General features: G+C 40.2%; 1 protein-coding gene across 1 annotated transcript in view; it reads left to right on the top strand.

Annotated features, from left to right (window-relative positions):
* The window catches only part of dysc (whirlin protein dyschronic), a 230683-nt gene that overhangs the window by 142596 nt on the left and 68090 nt on the right, over positions 1-19997 (top strand). Inside the window, exon 10 of the mRNA XM_090397058.1 lies at positions 3176-3455. Within this exon, the coding sequence (XP_090253184.1) occupies positions 3176-3455 (280 nt within the window). The remainder of the gene's footprint in view (positions 1-3175; positions 3456-19997) is intronic.

The raw sequence follows: 19997 nt of genomic DNA, 5'->3' as shown, positions 1-19997 counted from the left end.
TTAAGGTCGATTAATACATCGCTAAAATTCACATGCTGATTAAGAAATTGTTTACTTTTAATTAATTTATTTATAAATTCATTTCTTGTGTGGTTTTGTTCGATAAAAATCTGCTTAAATTCGTTTAATCTTAAATCTTATTAATAATTAATAATGATTTCAAAACGAATTCACTTGAATAGGTTTGTCATTTGGTAAGCTCAACTTAATACATTTCGAACTTTTCCCTTTAAACTATAAAAAAAAATAATATTTATAATCTCGCTAAACTAATGTTGCAAGTACGACTCGCCATTGAATGATGTGGTCCCAACAGAATCTCTCGCTCTTTATATACGAGACCCTCAGAATTACCCACAACAGCACACTTCGACCACGAATCAACGTTCAACAGTAAATACGAGAATAATCTCAGGCAATACCAAACAGAGTGATGTGGATCAGAATGGGCAACTGGACAACGAGACTTATTTGTCCTACAGAAGGTTCTACTGAGGAAGAAAGGAGGAATTATTTGAAGCATTGGAGACGGAAGCTAACACAACGAAAAAGGAAAAGTTGGTGCTTGTTGGAGATCTAAACAACAAAAATAGAAAATGATTACCAGACATACAGAAATGTTTTGGAAAAATTTGAAGAAAAGAGCAAAGCTAATAACAATGCTGAATGTTGATGTCTTCATTGCTTCTTTTAGCAAGACGATTTTACAGCTTGAAACAGGCTTACCTAATCTTTGGATGCCCTTTGGGTCAGCCGTGCCTTCATAACTAGGGCTGCTCCTTCTGGTAGCATACATTATCAACATGCTTCAACACATCGTCCACCTTCTTACCAAGCTGAGGTGAAAGAGTGATAATGATAGGAAGATTAAAGGTTAGCATTAAAGGATGGTAACAGGTCTAATGCCGAAGATGAAGAAAAGCTGGTGTGACAGGAAGTGAATACATTTATATGGAATAAGAGAGAAATTATCCAAACCACAAAGTACACAAGACAGAGTTCGAACCAATTTTAACTCGTGGATCTGACAGCAGAATTAGAAATGAGACAGTTGACCAAAGACTTAAGATCACAGATGTGAAAGTTCTGAGAAAGATTAGCGATCAGTGAACATCCGTTCTCTCTGCGAATCCAGGGAGGATTGGCAGGGAGGACGGCTAAGATGTCCGAAATATAAGATCTGATAGTGCTCGAGTTCTAATAGGTGAAACTAATTTGGAGGAAGATTGTTGAGTGGAAGTTAGAAATGGCGTAAACTTAATCACATGATACTCTCGTTCTGTTCTGTACACCACTCTTGAAAGTGCACATCAGGAAATTGATGATGATGATGATGATGATAAGAGGCCAACAGTGTGCATCGATTTGTACCCCAAATGAGTCTCATGCGATTGCTCTCAACTTTCTACGCATCGAACTATTTTTACGCGAATCCCATCCTTTGGTGGGTGGGATTCACACGCTACTACACATTACTGCATTGCGATCTTTATTAAACTAAGGAATAAATAAACCGGAAACTCTTGTCTGGAGATCAAACGTGGAACCTTTGATAGTCACTTCGCGCTTTTAGTCGTCAGGACGGAGGTCTTAAACTGGGCGGTGAAATTCATCGCGACTTAAAGACATTGAGACAGCAAACATCTCGTTGATTCATTCTGGACGCCCTGATCCTTCCAAAACGGTGGTCGGCCCTTGGCAGCCAATAAGACATGGAAAATATTTTTATACTCTTCTTTCATAAATGTCTTCAAAGTCTTCAAGGTCCAGTAAGTACTCATCTCTAAAGAACACGTCTCTTTTCTCTCTTTCTCTCTCTCTCTCTCTCGCTCTTTTTCTCTCTCTCTCTCTCTCGCTCTTTCTCTCTCTCCCTCGCTCTCTCTGTAGAGCGCTAAATTTTCATTTGCCCTGTGAGATGCTGGAACTTCGTGCATTTCACTGGCACTTGAAAGATTATTTTTTTATAGGGCATATTCCGATAATTTGACCACATTTTTTTTATTAAGCTAAAAGCACAATGAATTAATAAAAGACCCGACATTGAGACAGCAAACATCTCGTTGATTCATTCTGGACGCCCTGATCCTTCCAAAACGGTGGCCCTTGGCAGCCAATAAGACATGGAAAATATTTTTATACTCTTTTTTCATAAATGTCTTCAAGGTCCAGTAAGTACTCATCTATAAAGAACACGTCTCTTCGAGTTTTCTTTTCTCTCTTTCTTTCTCTCTCTCTCTCTCTCTCTCGCTCTTTTTCTCTCTCCCTCGCTCTCTCTGTAGAGCGCTAAATTTTCATTTGCCCTGTGAGATGCTGGAACTTCGTGCATTTCACTGGCACTTGAAAGATTATTTTTTATAGGGCATATTCCGATAATTTGACCACATTTTTTTTTATTAAGCTAAAAGCACAATGAATTAATAAAAGACCCGACAAGTTTCGTAAGTCGTTTGACTTACATCTTCAGGGGTAAAAGGTAACTGAAAGTTTAAAACAACAAAAAAGAGAAATGATTCAAAAATAGTTCATACTATACAGTTGTAGCCGTCTGACTGTTCATAAAATTAAAATCTTTAATTTTTAATTATTTTTTTAATTTTAAAAATCATTTTTAATTTTATGATCAGTCAGACGGCTACAACTGTATAGTATGAACTATTTTTGAATAATTTCTCTTTTTTGTTGTTTTAACTTTCAGTTACCTTTTACCCCTGAAGATGTAAGTCAAACGACTTACGAAACTTGTCGGGTCTTTTATTAATTCATTGTGTTTTAAATAGCTTATTAAAAAAAAAAAAAAAGTGGTCCAATTACCGGAATATGCCTTATGAACTTCTAAACCACAGAAACCTCCACTTACAAATGAAGGTTATTTTTTATTTATCCACTGGTCCAAAGTGCAATTTTATAGAAGGGGTGCAGGCTGTCAGCAAACGGAACCGATTAGTCCGAACTCGCAAGACTTATTCCAACGATCATTCCACTACTTCGCAACTAAGCCTCGCCATGCAGCCTTGCCTCGAGACTGAAGCGAGGACCTTCGTTGCTTCGTTATCTCGAAGGTTCGTTACAATCAGAACACTTCACGAAACATCGCGTGTTTCTTCTCGTTCGTGTCGTGTGCTGTCACCTAGCAACGTTCGTTCACTTCTCCGACTAATCTTTCTCTGTATTTCAGGGTTTCTGCGGGTTCTCGCGACTCCATGCCCGAGGGTCAGTTACGGAAACACAACTGGAAATCAGGCCGAGCCACAGCGCGCCGTTCGTTCGACGTGCACAGCGCCCCCATCGAGGAAAATCAGGCGACGCGCCTCCGGCGCACCATGTTGAGACGTCATAGCAGCGGAGGTGAAGGAGTCAACCCGGAGGAGAAGCGATCTGTCGTGAAGGGACCGGAAGATCGGAGGTGGAGCATCGGTAGTGAGGTTCCCGACACGCCGGCCATGGAGGGCCACCTGGTGAGTAACAACAAAAAAATGTCCGCTTTCAGATTTCTTGTTTGTGCCGTTCGCGAGTCCAAAACCGTTTCTCAAAGAGGCTGCCGAGGTGCTGCTCGTGGGAGAAGCGTCTCTCCGCTAGAGGGAAGCACTGCCTTCCGTCCTCCATCAACTCTGTTCTGTTCGGAACGAACGGATGATGTAGAGAGAGAGAGAGAGAGAGAGAGAGAGAGAATTTGCAGTGACACATGAATGCTAATAACCTCGTTTAGAGCACCTTCTAGCGGAGAGGAGGGGGGGGGGGAGGATTGCCGTTAGTGAGAAGCGACAATCGAAGTCGAAGAGACACGCGACGTCACCATCTATCTTTGGGTACGAGTGGGTGCGCTGAGAGTTTTCTGCTCTCCTTCATTGCATTCAGCGCGAAGCGGTCGCAAATATTTCCTCAGTAGAATAAAAGCATCGCGTAAAGGGAGGTCGCATCCCCCTTTCAAGACAAGAAACGCAAAGTAGCTTCGTATACGGTCGTGTTTGAACTTCTTTGATTCAAGATATCCCTCACCCCCTCAAGCAGTCAAAATGCGATCTTCGTTCCACACCGAATGTGCGGATGGAGTGTAGAGAGGAGAGCGAGTTTCTCGGAATGATGTTTCCGAAAGATGTGAGTGCTTCATTTCCTTCCTTCCTTCCCACTGTCTTTCGTGCAGCCCACACCGAAATAAGACACGCAGGAAAAGTTGCCTGTGGAGACAAATGGCATCCCACAACAACTGGGTTTGTAACTGCTGTGCGTTCACCTCCTCCTCCATGCAACCCCCCCCCCCCACCTTTTCAAGTCCGGATAGTACGATGAAAGGCAGCGCGCTCTCGTTCTTCTCCCCCTCAATTCTGTTCTTGGCGGCATCGCCTGTTGCGATATCGATCCGCTCTCATGCACATCTGGTCAACAGGAGGCTCATCGTCGCAGCCAAGCTGACCACGTGGCAGAAAGAAGCGAACAAAGCCAAATGTCGGAAGTGTTCGTTTCAGACAAAACCGCCGCAAGCCACAATCTGAGACGCGGATTTTTCTAGACTCTGTCTCGTGACATTTCCCTTACTCTTCCTTCGGTGTATCCTATCTATCCTCGTATTTTCTCTCCTTTTTTCAAGATATCTATTAGCGTAACCCCCCTATTAACCCCCCCCCCTTCTGCAAATTTTCTTATAAATATTGCCTGGCATCGAACTGCATCCTCTTTGTGCTTGTGCGGAAATAAATTTCCCGACATGCAACGCGAGGGGCTATTTTCAGCGGCACTTTGTCAGCTCGTAAAAGTGTTTTTGAAGCTCGCCTTCGAACGTTTATTAGTTTACCCGACATAAAATTTATAACTTTCCAGAAATAGCGAAAACCTGGTTGTCCACAATGAACGAACGAATAAATAAATAAATAAAATAGTTTTCTAAATGTAGGGTAGCAATGAATCACTCGCATAATTGCCCGGATCAATCACTTTGATTGGCTAATTAATGGCGATTGGTGGTTTACGGCTCGATAAAGGTGACTAGAAAACGAATTCAGTCAAAGAGAATATTTCCTTAAAATAGCCGCAGTATTTAGTCGCGACATCTCTACGTTGGCCATAAACATCTATTACTGCACATTCAACGAAGGACAGGCTTCATTGTCCTCTTCGTTGATTCATTTTTCTACTGCAGAGTCGCGTGTCTTTGTAAAATAACTCACGAGTATTTTGTACAAAAAGAAATGACGGAAAATTCAGTTTATAGCTCTTCATTCATATGTGGCGCCATCTTGTGCTGCGGAAGAAAACTACGTATAGCGGGCTTCGCGGTTTGAACGACATCAAATGAAGAAAATAAATTTATATTTCAGAGCACTAAAATATTATTGAATACGCACTTGAGCAGGTAGTGACATGACTCAAATGATAAGTAGAATAAAAGGAACTCATGTTCTATCGTAGCGCCCTCTAAGGGCCAGATAAAAACGAATTTAATTCGGAGAGGTCGGGATGAATGTAGTTTTAGAATGACTGTCTTCCAGATCTTCGGCAAACTAATGCAGCCAGGCTTACTGCAGTTAGAGGGGGGGGGGGGATATTTCATAGCTGATGTTGATTGTAAATATAGTCTCTCAGACCTATAGCAACTTCTGTGTAGCACAGTTTTCTTCGTCCTGTGCGAATAAAAATCCAGAGCATGGTCTGAGAGTCCTGACTTTCCATACAGATGACTGTTGATGTAGTTTTTATGTTCTTCAAAGCAGATGTTAATTAAACAGATAATGAACCAGCTAGTAGTCATGTAACTCGGGTCTAGGAAGGGAGGACAATTGTTTCTTTTTCTACTGCGTTTTGGGATATTGCTTGTTTAAATGTAGTAAATATGGCTTTGCCTTGGAAACAGATTCCAATCTGATGACATAGCATGATGACGACTAAAGGTTTGGGTGTGTTAGTGTTGAATATTTTGTTTTCCACGTGTTCTATACAAAAATGACTAGAGTGGGGAACCAACTGCAGTCCTATCTAGCTACTTCTATATTTTCCCTTTCCATCCTTCACACCATTTCTTTTTTTATCCCTGACCCTTTGATATAATTAAAAATGGTGTGAAGGGTAATCAGGATGCGAATTTTTAACTAAAGCAGGTGGAGATGACTGCGAGAAGAACAAGTAGTTTTGCTCGCTGTTTGGCCAGTTTAAAGTGGCGTTGTCTGTGCCATCAACCACGTGACAAGGGTTGTGTGAGGGGGGGGGGTATTAGGGCTTGCGAATGTTTGAGGTGCGTAAATGTTTGGGTTTGTTTGCGATAATATGGTTTCAGTTTTTAATGATTTCTTTCAGTCAAGACGTAATTTTTCAATATGAATTAGTGGGTGATGAGCGGAGTCAACGCGGCGGAAAATAATTCAAACGATAATGAAAACTAAGAAAGGATTTATAAAAAGTGTGTTTTGACGATAACGAGGGATTTGGAGCGCTGAAATATTTCGTTTCTTTCTTTTTTCTTGTTTTCAATTATCGTTTCTCCCAATCGCTGTTATAACTGTTCCTTGAACTTGAAAGTGTACGCCCCCCCCCCTGTTTGTGCCTAAGTTGGATTCCAACGTAGAGCGTTTACAAGTGATCCCCGACGAGCCTCTTGCCACTGGGACCCGGCTGTTTCGTTCTTGGCGACAGAATAGGCTCAAGTCGAACAAACGTATTCTTGCTCTGGGAATACGGAAGCGTACGTCACGTCTGTCCTTGCGAAGCACGTTATGTGATAAAGAAAAACAGCTGGAATGGCACCGGTTTGCAACTGACCACCGAAGGCATCCACTTTCAATCACCATCTGAGAAAGTCAGCCTTTCTTTTTTTTAACATACTAGCGAAGGGTTTACGTCAGTCGTGAGATTCAAATCCAGGTTGTCATCTATCGATCTTGCTTAGGAAAGTGGGGGGGGGGGAGGGGATCTGACAGAATGCACTTTTCTTGCTACGCTAAAAAAAGTAGTAACACTGAAATATCGTACAAAGCTCTGTCATCTTTCGAATCGAAGCGAAGGCTTTTCAACCCACCACTAGATGGCGTTACTGTTTTCGTGGTGTGATCAAAAAACCCACCGCGTTCCTAGTCTCCGAATTCTGAATTTATTTTCAGAATCTCACCAAGAAACCGTTAGAAACCACGAGCCTGTCGCAGAGCGGCTCGTGGACAACCTTCGCCAGCTGTTTGCAGTGCAACGTCTGCAACCGACCGAAGTGTGTGAACTTCGTTCCGCGGTTTCTCCCTTAATGTTTCTTATTTGTTCTTTCGTCTCGATGACCCTTCATACTTTCATCCGCGCTTCCCACGGTGTAACTTCTACCAAGGGGCCTTCGGGCTTGCTACCAGCGATCGACAGGTCTCGCAATTGTTAATAAACTACTTCGCGCGATGCGACCACGTGCCGAAGTCTCTTCGATGAGACGAAGCGCATTTCTTAGCAGTATGACGTCATCGGATCACGTGCTGTTCATTCCGAGCGGTCGTCCTGCGAGAGCACAACTTTGCCAACCTCCCTCGGTCCGTGCCATTTCGAACACGCCCTCTGGCGATAAAAACGTAATTCCTCTCTTTATCTCGGAGTAGCCGAGATGGACGAAGGATGAAAGCGGCCCCTCCCTCCTCGCTTTCCGTGAGGTAATCGCGCCATCCATCACGAGGTGTCGGAGTAATTTCGGAGCGCTCTTCTGCGATGCCGACGCAGTGTTTGGGCGAGTAGGGTTGAACGAACTCTCGAGGGTCATGACCTCCGCCTCTTATCAAACAGGCAGATCGCTATTCGTACCCATCGGCACCCTTTCATGTGTCTGCGTAGCCCTGACCTGCGTACGACGCTATGCGAAACATCACACGTGCGCCAGGAACCCCCTCGAGGCTGGCACAGTCGCTCACCGCTCATCGACAGCGATCTGCTCACCAGACTGAACGAAGTGGTGGTCACGAAGGTCAGTCGTGTTCGTCTGCCAGAAACGAACACCTGCACAGCGGGGTGTTCCCGTACGCCACACCACGGGATGCAGGAAGAAAGATAATTGCTTCCTGAAATGCCTTCCGAGCGCAACGTGACCTTTCACTTCGAGGGACTTCATCCCTCCTCGACTTTTCCCGGGAAATACGAAACAAAGCATCCCCTCTCCCAGCAAGCTCTTTTGTTTTGTTTTGTTTTTTGATACTTCGCAGTATTCTCTTCTTTCGATTTCATAATCCTCGACCAACTTTTCTCGTGTCAGCCGTTTGCGTGTCCCCGAATTCGAAGTTTGTTCTAACGGGAATCTTGACGTCACAAACTTCATCCAGTCAGTGACGTTTAAATGACAGGTTTTCTCCGAATTATTGGTTTTCTTTCCAGAAAGGGCAACCGACGTCTAAGAAGAAAAAAAAAAAGAGATAGAGAGAGCGATGGAAGCAAATTTATAATCATATGAATCATACAATAAAATATCATTTTTGTATGATTGAATTAAGAAGAAGAAAACCCTTTTTACAGCGCGTTTGGTGGTTAAAAGTAAAGCCAGATGTGTTTGTGGTGTGTACGATGCACGTGGAGTGTAAATGACGATGGAGTCGATTTCTAATGAAGCTTAAAATGCGTTATTTAAATTAAGGGGATATTAAATCCCACATTGTTTTAAAACCGAATAAGAAACTCAAAGATCGGAATCAGAGAGTTTCATGCCGAATATAGTAAGCTATAAAGTATCGGCGATCACTAACGTGAGCTAATGAGAGTGACCCTAGTACGTAGTACAATACCGGACAACTCGCAGCAAAGGTGGTGAAGTTCTGATCGCTATTCTTGGTATTTTCCATAATGTAAAAACACATTTCCTAGGAAATGTATGCTGTTATTACATTATGGAGGGAGGTCACTACCCAGACCGGTTTCAGCCTTTTTTGAGGCTTCATCAGTGATTAGCTAGACCAAATTAATACCAAAGACCAAATTAATACTCGTATAGCAGCTTATGTACTCTGCTATACGAGTTTCCAAACAGGTGCAACTATTAAGTTACTTAAATATAAAGAGCCAATAAGCTTCATTTCGGCGATGTAAACATTTTGTAAACATTGATGTAAAATGTTTACATCGCCGAAATGAAGCTTATTGGCTCTTTATATTTAAGTAACTTAAAATGCGTTTTTAATTCTCATAAGTGAGAATTACGGGAAACCATTTCTACAAAACCAGTGAGTACTGCAGGCAACTACGAGTTTCGCTACTTGGAACCAATCGTGTCATCGAGAAGTTAAAAACTAAAGAAGTGTGGAAGAAGGAGAGCTTTGGGAGTCCCTCTAAACAATTCTTTTAAAAACAGCCTAAACATGAGAGTGCAATAAAATCACACGCGATGGCTAGAAAATTAGCTGTGCATTGTTATTGTGCACAACTTTTAGATAACTGTTGGCGTATTTAAGAAAGATGGAAGATGACATCCTGGTTTGTATTTAGGAGGACGTATAAATTTACTGTATTATCTGAAAGCAGGTCCAAGTAAAGTTGGTACGGCCAACTTATATCAAGGTATTCAATGGGATACAAGACTTGATTTATCTTTTTGTGTTCGATAACACCGAGATGTTCTTTTTTCCGGATTTCGAACGTCTTCCAGTCTAACCAATGTACGCTTTGTCGCATGAGCAAAAACATCTAATGTTCATGAGGGGAATTGCTTCTAGAGAAATGCCATATCTCTAGAAGATGGAATATCTGTAGATGATACAGTAGATGATAAAGCAACTGGAATTTTCTGTGTGTGATCAAGTAAGCGGACGCGAAAGTGTGAGAATTGTCTAACAGCGTAATGATTTGTGATATATATATATATATATATATAAAGCCCTCCCTGTTTTAATAATTGTGTTTGGTATTATCTGATCTGATCCTGTGGCTTCCTCTCTTTGAGAGGGTTGCAGCTGATTACTAGGGAGATAGTGACGCAAGGTGGTTTCCCGTTGCCTTCCTTGCCGTATTTTTTATGACTGTAGCCTGGGTGTTCACGGGTTCGGTTTGCCTGCTTGTGGGATGAAACCCCAGATAAACTGGGGGAAAAACCCTGCTGTCCACGCCCAAGATGGCTAACTTAGTTATCACTCAGGAAGCTCCTCACATTTCCAACAAAAATCGAACCTAGGACGATCCTTCCCCAGGTATATAGTTGCGAAGCTCAAAGCCACTAAGCTAACCGCGCGGAGTTGGTTTTTTTTTTTTTTTTTTTTCAAATCAAAAAATAATATTTATTTGTAAGCTTCCTATGATAGTACAATAGGTTAAATAATCACGTGTGTAACCAAAGAGCAACAGCTCATCCAGGTTACGATATGCATAAAGTTACAAAGATGTATGTAATGCATTTTCATTATATACACATGTGTACATTCATAAAATATACATATTATTATAATATAATAACATAATAAAATCGCAGGTAAAATAAAATTTCATCATACAGAGAAAGTTGCATAACAATTAATTAGGAACAAAATAAAACCAAGCAGTGAAATAGCATTTAAATTTTACGTTTTACACATGAGACTGGATCTTTGAATACAAATATGCTAAAAACCAATAATTTATACAGTTATTTTGAACAGAACTTCCTCATTTCTGTGGGAAAAGAAATACGCTTTGATTAGAGTTTTGTATTTGTTTGGGTTAGTTGCATTTCTTACTGTTAAAGATGGCGTGTTGAATACTTTTGGCGCTAAAGAAGTGTAATGCTTGTGTATTGCTTCTATATTTGCTTTTGGAACTAAATATTTTAGGCCCTTGTGTCTACTAAGGAAAGCATTTTGTTTGATATTTACGTATTCGTTGTCGTTTTTTATGAATAATAGTACCCTATAGACGTATAAATATCTAAGGGGTAGTATGTTTAGTATGGTGTCTTTATTACACATTGCTATATCCTTGTATTTGTTTCTAGTTGAAAGATTTTAATTACTTTATTCTGAGTCGAGACTAAAGGTTTCAGAGTAGTGCGATGGATTCCTCCCCAACTTAATATACCCTATTGTAGTGTGCTTTGAATCCAGGCAGAATATAATATTTTTAGCATATTTAAATTTAAGAATCTGTTTAGGTAGTAAAGTCTGTTTAACATAATCCTTAGTTTATTTACGACATCGGTGATATGCGTTTCCAGCTTAAATTCCTCTCAATTTTTAGTCCCAAGTAAGTTATTACACTGACCTTTTCTATTTTCTCGCAGTTGCAATTTGAATTTGTCCTGCAGTTCCAATCATGCAAAATTAATTGTGCAGTGAAGTTCATTTTGCTAGTTGTATTTCGCAAGTTAAAATTTACATATTTAGTTTTCGAGACATTCAGACTGAGTTGGTTTGACTGGAACCAATTTGTTACTTTCAAAAGATCAGCATTCACGATGGTTTTCATTTGTTCGAGTGTGTCGGTAGAGAAAATTAGTACTGTATCATCTGCAAAAGTATTTATTTTACTGTTTAGTTTAAGATTGGGACGTCATTGATATAAATATTAAATAAAATTGGTCCCAAGACAGATCCTTGTGGTACACCGCAGTCAACTGTTTTGGAGCTGCTATAGCTGTTGTTTATTTTTACAATTTGTGATCTGGCATTTAAATAATTTTTGAACCAGTTTAGGGCAGTACCTCGTATTCCTATGACTTCTAATTTTTTTATTACAATTTCATGTGGTACAGAGTCAAAAAGCTTTGTGTATATCTAGAAATACTGCTAATGTTAGTTTATATTCGTCAAGGGAGGTGTAAGCTGTGTTTGTGAAGTTCAGTAAAGCATGTTCTGTGCTAAACTTTTGCCTGAACCCAAATTGATTCTTTGAAAAGAAGTTGCTTTTGTCCAAAAATTTCACGAATCTAATTTTTACCAATTTCTCTAATATTTTCGAAAATACCGTTAGAATGGAGATCGGTCTATAATTTTTCAAGTTATTTTTGTTTCCCTTTTTGTAAATAGGTACAAGTATGGCTTTCTTAAAATCTTATGGAAACGTGCCTTTCATCAGTGATAAGTTAAAAATCTACATTAGGGGTTCTGTGATGTACATTTGGCATTCTTTCACAATGTTTGTGTTGATACCATCGTGTCCTGAAGTTTTGGTTGTTTTTAGGCTAGATATAACATTTTTGATTTCGTTTTCACAAGTGGGGAAAAGATAGATGGAGTTATCAAGTCTCTTGAGAGTGCAATTCCGAGGGGTGGGTTTAGCATTTGTCAGAATGCTTTCTCTGACCGTGGCAAAATGGTTATTGAATTCTTTGGCTAATCCTCTGACTCCATTTTCTCTATTCCTATCGATATCTTTAAGTATGGGGAGGTTTTGTTTGTGTGTATCTTTACCGATTAATTTATTCACAAACTTCCATTGTTTTCTGAGGTTTCCTTGGCATTTCTGTAGTATTCGTTTTTACTTTCTTTTAATTTATGATGTATCAGATTCCTACAGTATTTGAAACTGTGTTCATAACATTGATTGTGCGGGTATTTTTTAAACTTTTTATACACTTTATCTCTCATTTTTATGTAGTGTCTGATTTCCTGTGTAATCCAGGGCTTTGTTTCTTTCATTTTGTCTATTATTTTAACATTAATCGAGTCTTGTATTTTACTGTTCAATATTGCAATAAATTTCTGATACGAGGTATCAATATTTGTTTCAGTCATTATATCTTCCCAGGAGACATTGCTTCAGTTACGTTTCAATACTCTGGAGTCAGTTGTTGTGTAGGGAATGTTTTCTGTTGTACTATCTGTGCTGTACTTGCAAATGCACTTTAATACCAATTGGAAAGTGATCCGCGTGAGATTGGCACAGAACTGCTGCTTGGATTTTGTTTCCATTTAACGTTCTACCACCATTGAGTTCTCTCGTGAGGATATTAATATATTGTTCGAGTCCATGCATGGCAAGTAGATCTAGATAATCTTGAGAGGATCCGCTATTCCTCAGCTAGTCAATATTCATATCCCCAATTATGAGAACATTGTCACTTCTGATCTCATCTCGACTACACTCGAGTTCTTGTATAAAGTTGGACTCTGTGTAACAATGTGACTTGTATACAGCCATTATAATATATATTAACTATTATGATGTTCTAAATATAAATTGACATTTTCAGCTGTTTTCATTTTTAGGTTAGTAATGTTATTAACAGATATGGAATTTCGGATAAAGATAATTACTCCTCCAGATTTGTTATAATTTCTACATTGATAATAATTTTTAAATCCGCTTAATTGGTACAAATCAATTTCTTCGTCTTTAACCCAGATAAATTCTTATATTTACGTGCAAAATTTTCAAGGTACTTACAGTGTCTGAGGATAAAAAGTTTCTTAATTCTACTGAATCATGGCAAATTACACATTTATGAAAAGGGACATCACAGTTATTATTCTCATCTGGCATTGGTGTTCGTAATTAGTTGTTACTCTCGCTGTTTTCTCGGAGTTTAGACAAGTCTTCTTCGCATCTGATTCGCCATTATCACAACTATATTATTATTATTATCGATTTTATTTATAAGCTTCCTATAATAGTACAAAATGTTGAACAATCACGTGTGTAGCCTAAGAGCAACAGCTCGTCCAGGTTACGATATGCATAAAGTTACAAAAATTTATTTAACTTAAAAATGTATGTATATAGAAAACAGGAAACCGGTATGGGTAGTGCCCTTGCCTTTAATGTTTAGCATCATACATCTCCGCAAGGGGATGTGCTTCACATTAAGGGAAAAACATTAAGGAAAGTGATCAGAGCTTTACTCACCTTTACTTCGAGTTGCCTTGGACTTGCACTACGTGCAGGCGGAAAACTTGACATTCATGTCTGTTTGCTCACTTGGGAAATAGGATTAAATGCCAAATTTATATAAGCTTATTAGGTATCTTGAATACATAATATACCCAAGTTAAAAAACTTTCTAAACAGTCTTATATATCCTCTCAAATGATGACGCTGTTGTCACCCAAAAAAGTTCTCAAACGTTATTTCAACAGAATCCTAAAACAGCCGCCGAAGTCAGATATAAACAGCCCATCTTTATATAGCTCATGTTTTTTAAATGCAAATATCAGAACAGCTTTAAAAATATGTTGATTAAGGCGCTCTTCTTTTTTTTTTTTTTTTTTTGGCTTCTTTTAAAATTTTTTGCATCACACGCTTGAGTGCGCATCAACTCTGATTCACGTTGACACTCGCATTCATGGAGTGCGCATTGCCTCCACAAACGGCTTCGAAGTACGACGCCGTTCGACTTGGAATTTTGGAAACTGCAATGTGTGTGTGTGTGTGTGTGGAGGGGGGAGTTTACAAGTTTTTCAAAAATTTCTTTCAGGGAAATTATGAGAAATATGCGTAACTCTCCTCAATGAGCACAACCAAGTTTAGGCTACCTTTCAGGTCAAAATACTCGAAATATACAAACTGGAGGAAGTTTCGGTGCTACGATGCAAATCAGTCGCGTATCTGCTGATGGTTTCCCTTCAGAATGATTCCCCCCCCCAGCTTAAAGGAAAGGAGAGAGAAATGAAAAGCAATCTGCATCGTAATCTCTAAAGACAAAATCTAAAAAGGAAATCGTACACAACTCTGTTTATCGTGTTGTAACGTTTCATGTAATTGGAGTACAAATATTTCACGGGAGCGCTCGAGCTCTTGGCTTTGTGTTTCTCGTGCAAACACGCAGTCCTGCTCGTTTTCCCACGAGTATAAACCAAAATATCCTCCTTTTTTTAACTGCTTGAAATTCATGTGTTGTTGCTGTGCTAAAGGTCTTCACGTATATCAATGTCTCACAGGTGGCGAAAGTACAAAAAAAAAAAAAAAAAAAACTAGAAATATCTCTGCTGAGGGTTGCTAAATCTCGTCCACTGCGTTGGCTACACTGTTATTCTAGAGTATGCACTCACTACAGACACAAAACACCCTCAATGGGCTTGCCGAAGATGTTGCAAAAGATGAAGATCCATTCTACAGCCAACATCGTTTTCGTTGGCTTCAACGCTGCTCATCCGACGATTTCGTTGAACAGCAAATACCCCGGCGACAGCTGATTTGGCGTCAGTGATTTGCTTCGCAGCTAACACTTTTCTCGAAATTTTATGCAAGCACAGCGCGACCCCCTTTAGATGGAAACCAGTTTCATAAACCTGCAAACCGAATCAGTTTTCATTTAATTTGCGCCTTTCATTGTACGTAGTCGTAATACGGAGAATATTAGGATAAAACGCACAGCCACTCACCTCTACTAAATTTTTAAACGATGTTTTTTTTTTTTTTGAGTAGGGGGGGAGGGCGATGATAGCGCTCACGAAACCCAGACATCGATCCAAAGACTAAATATGGAACTTTTCTAAGCAGTTCCTCTGAAAGCAGATGTTTGTTCTGCCAAAAGAGACATCCAGAAGCATCCGCGCCCACGCAGTCTTCTAGTGGAAATGCGGATTGCTTTCATTTCCCAGGTCTGAGCAGAGAAATGCAACTTTTCCATTGTATCGAAAGAAAGAAATCTATCATTTGATTTATCGTAGCGAGCTGTTACATGAATGAAGAAATGGTGACTTTTATCGCATCCGGCGTAAGTTGCAACAAATAAATGGGATTTTCTAGCGATGCACACTCCAGAAGGAAATGATTTGTCTCTGCTGAAGACAGAAGAAACCTCAACACGACTTTCTTTCCAGTAATTGATGCTTGTGACTCTGTAATGATGAGATTGAAACCAGTAAGTGGAAGACCAAAATGATTTCATAGCAAATTTAATTCCGAAGCTTTAAACTCAGTACTGTGATTTATTTAAGCCAAAGACCTTTTGTTATTGTGGTTTCAAGAGGATCTGCAGATCTTTCTCCCTTCAGTTGAAAAGACCTGACTTGTAATCCCGTTGAGATTTAGGAACCTCTATAAGGAGTTTTCAACTGGAGAGGTCAGCCGGTCTCGTGCAGAGTGAGCAGGAATGCTTGGGTTCTAAACCTTAATTTGATAATATTACGAAACAAATCGATGCAGGAAATAATTTCGATATTGGAGTTGGAATTTTTACAATGTAAGAGAAATTGTACATCACAGTTCTTTTTATTCAAGTTGGAGAGGCACGGAATTAAGGAGAAGTCTCGAAAGTGATAAGATGGATTGTGAAAGGAGAAAGAAAACAGAAACAGTTAACAATTAATAGTAAACAGTAGTAGGAGTCTGCTGTTAGTTACTCGTATAGCTAGTCTAGTGGACCCATTCCTAACGATCACTTTTTAGCGTCGAATTACCACACGACTGGAAGTTTAATGTCCGAATTTCGGTTTACATCAACGCGAGACGGATGCTCGACCAAACAGTCTCGCTTCAGCAAGAGTTCAGTGAGATAATTCAGAAGTCTGAGACAGTTTGATTAAGAATAAAATGAAAACAGTTGAAAGTGGGAAGGATCTGTGAATAGCGAGTGGTGACATTCACCAAACAGTGCAAGAACACAAACTGCTGTTGAGAATAGGATTCTTCGTCAGTGGGCACAAAGATCCGATCGTATTCCATCTAAACTTCATTTGGGAGTTTTATAAACGCTTGGATTTCCACCCCTTCAATGCTGAAAGCACGACCTTCTTCAAGGGGTCCTTGAAGAGGGGTCGAATATAATATTGCCTCTCATTATTCATAATAATTATGTATAAATAACATAATATAAACAGAGTTTTCACGGGAAAATGGAATCGACGCCCAAGAAAATATCATCAGTCGCTTGTACGTTAGTTTCAAAGGCCTGTCGCAGCCAAGTAAGGGCTTCACAGAAACCTAATTAACGCCAAGATTAAGGCGGTTAATCCTCGCTGCAGAATGGATTGTGGTTGTCACTTGTGGGCGTTTCTCTGGCTGGGATAAAACCTAACCCCAGATGAGATTAACTCACTTTCAGACGAAAAGCCCAACTAAAAAGATTCCTCGTATTCTGGATGGGGTTCGAACTCAGGCCTTTCAACCCAAGGGCGTCGTTATTGGCAACGGCTGAGTTCTAAGAAATGCGCCTTTTCAGAGACGAGTAACAAATGCAAAATTCAATAAAAATGCTAAACACAAAAGAAACCTTCGACACATTCATTGAAGCATTTATATTTCTTAAGTATTGTCTTTTTATTGCATCCATTCCCATTATTATGCTGGCATTTTTGGGAAGTGAATGCATTTGTCAATAAATATGTCTTCATGCATTTAAATTTTAAAAAATCTTGAATTCCGTCCCCCCCCCCCAACGTATAATATTTTATAAGCGAGGTGATATTTTTCCGCTTTTAGCACGAAAACTCCTGATTCGTCCATGAAAGTAGTAAACTTCATAAGTGCCGTGAAAACGGGCATCCCGAGAAGCGAAGCGCCTCCGTAAAGTGCACGGCAAACAGTTGGGCGGTAGATAACAGTTGGTAGATCAATACTTGATACTGAAATCTGTAAATATTTACGAGTACTCGAGGGTCGTGAGGGATGAAAATGCCCAGCTGCGGACGTGACTGAGGAAAGAAATTCAGCGCAACGTCTCGTTTTCGCGAGCTGATTAAAGAACCCATTGAGCCGAAGGAGATAATTATCGTCTTTGTCGTGGCCACGACGGTACGTGCAACTCAGTTAGGAAGGCGTCCCTGAATTGTTGCTATAGTTACGAATACCAGAATACGACGATACTTCTCATCGTCGCCATAGTTACCATTGTTGGGGATTTCTTTTCTCTTCTTTTTTCTTTGTCGTCGCCAAATGCCAATTTAAAATTACTCCACGAGATTGTTGAACTGGAATAATGGCGTGTTCGAGAAGGGTTTTCTGAGAAAAAAGAGCTTCGCACGCGTCGTCTCTACCCACCATTCCAAGTGTTACTGCACGTGCGCAGTTGCCCCACGACAGAGACTGAATGCATGCGGTAAGAAACTAATCGCGGTGCAAGAAATGCGATTCCTTCGGCTCCATATAAGACCGCGTCTGTCTACGCTGCCAATGTGGAGGTGGCGCGAGGCACACAACGAACCTGGCCGGGATGTCGGGCAACCGCCTAACGCCCACATAAGTCGTCATTTCTGCCGCAGACAATAATTGGACTAGTCCAGGCTCACCTCGTTTATAGTTTGACCCTCCTTGAATCGTTCGATAAGGTCACAGTACGGCAGTCTACAGCACCGGTGGAGTAGGACGAAATATGAAATCGCTACCAGGGGTAAAGGGCGATGGACGCATTCTGAGCGTTTGGGATCGTATTCTGTAAATGAAGGATTTGACTTTAAGAGGAGCGTTCCAAGAATGGAAGCATTTTAAGAGGAGAAGTGAAAATCTTACAATGGGTTACGATGACGAGGGGAAAGGAAAAACATGGAAAAAAAAACTACTGCGTTTTACAAGACGACGTCCATCTAGGATAACACAACAGCGCAAGCCAAGCAGTGTTTTCGAAGCCAGTTTTAGTTGCTGTGACTTTTAGGGACATCAACCTCAGTCGCAACGAGCAGCCGACTAACTCGGTGTTTGTAGAAGGACGAGCAAAAAATCGATCCTTTGGATCATAAGATAAGCAATCCACACCGCGGACGGACGAAAGCATCAAGCCCAACTCGAGATTCTCCACCACCTCACATACACTTCGGCTTGCGTCACTCACACTTCTCATCTGTTCCTTTGATATCGTTACCTTTTATTTTATTTTATTTTTTTATTTTTCAGTGCTAATTAATTATCCTTCTGATCTGAAAATTATGGCATTTTGGAGAAAGTCACAAATTCTTCGATTCGGTGAAAAATTTGTGACCTTCCCCAAAATGGGAAGGTCATCTTTGAGTCTGTTTTCTGAATATGAAACTACTACAAATATAACGAAATACACCCTCTGTCCAAAAATAAACCGAATTTTTCGAAAATAGAAGAAAATAGTGGCACCACTTGTTATATCTTTTTGTTGTCTAAAGCGGCAACCTTTATTAGTGTTGTGTCAACTGTTTATGACATTTGTTTCATTAGAAGCCGAGTTATAGTGCCGAGAGTTTTGACCAAAAGTCGGAAAATGAGTTTCAAACAGAGAGCTGCGATTGACTTTTGTGTTAAACTTGGTAAAGGTTTTACCGAAACGCATCAAATGCTTCAAAAAGCATACAGTGATGAATGTTTATCCGAACTCAAGTTTACGAGTGGTTTAAGTGATTTCAAAGTGGTAGTGAGACGCTTGAGGATGACGAAAGCCGGGCCGTCCAAAAACCGGAGTGAGCGAAGTTAACATCCAAAAAAAAAAAGTTCGTGATTTCATCAAAGAAAACCCGAAATCGCCCGTGAGATTGATTGAAGATGAACTGTGGATTCCAAAATCAACTGTGCGCAACATTTTGACCCTTCGTAAATTGAATTCGCGATTTGTTCCCCACAAGTTGACCGACGACCAAAAAATGTATCGAATTGAATGCTGCAAGGACCTCATTAAAACCGCTCGTAAGGACTCAGACTTCCTTGAAACGATCGTTACTGGTGACGAAACGTGGTGTTTTGAGTATGAGCCCGAAACAAAGCGCCAGAGTGATAAGTGGAGACCACCAGAAGAGGGGCATCCGAAAAAAAGTTGCTTGGAGAAGTCAAAAGTAAGATAATGCTGATTTATTTCTACGATTCCAAGGCATTGTCCATAAAGAATTCGTTCCGCCTGGCCAAACGGTCAATGGTGAGTTTTATCTCGACGTTTTGAAGCGAGTGATAGCGAGAATTGGTCGCGTATGGCATGAATATCGTGACGACCGACCGTTCGTCAAACCACATTGTCACTCTTGGCACTATAACTCGGCTTCTAATGAAACAAATGAACAGTTGACACAACACTAATGAAGGTTGCCGCTTTCGACAACAAAAAGATACAATAGGTGGCGCCACTAGTTTCTTCTATTTTCGAAAAGTTCGGTTTCTTTTTGGACAGAGGGTGTATGTGTAGACTGTTTACACAAGATGATGATAGAAGTTAAAATTAAGCATACTAAGTAAGACAAACAGAAAACAATACACCCACTTCCCCTATC

This window comes from Typopeltis vanoorti, chromosome 8, assembly GCF_054136105.1.
Source record: "Typopeltis vanoorti isolate ZY-2024b chromosome 8, IOZ_Tvanoo_1.0, whole genome shotgun sequence".
Lineage (NCBI taxonomy): Eukaryota > Metazoa > Arthropoda > Arachnida > Uropygi > Thelyphonidae > Typopeltis > Typopeltis vanoorti.
This window is presented reverse-complemented; position numbering and strand designations above follow the sequence as displayed.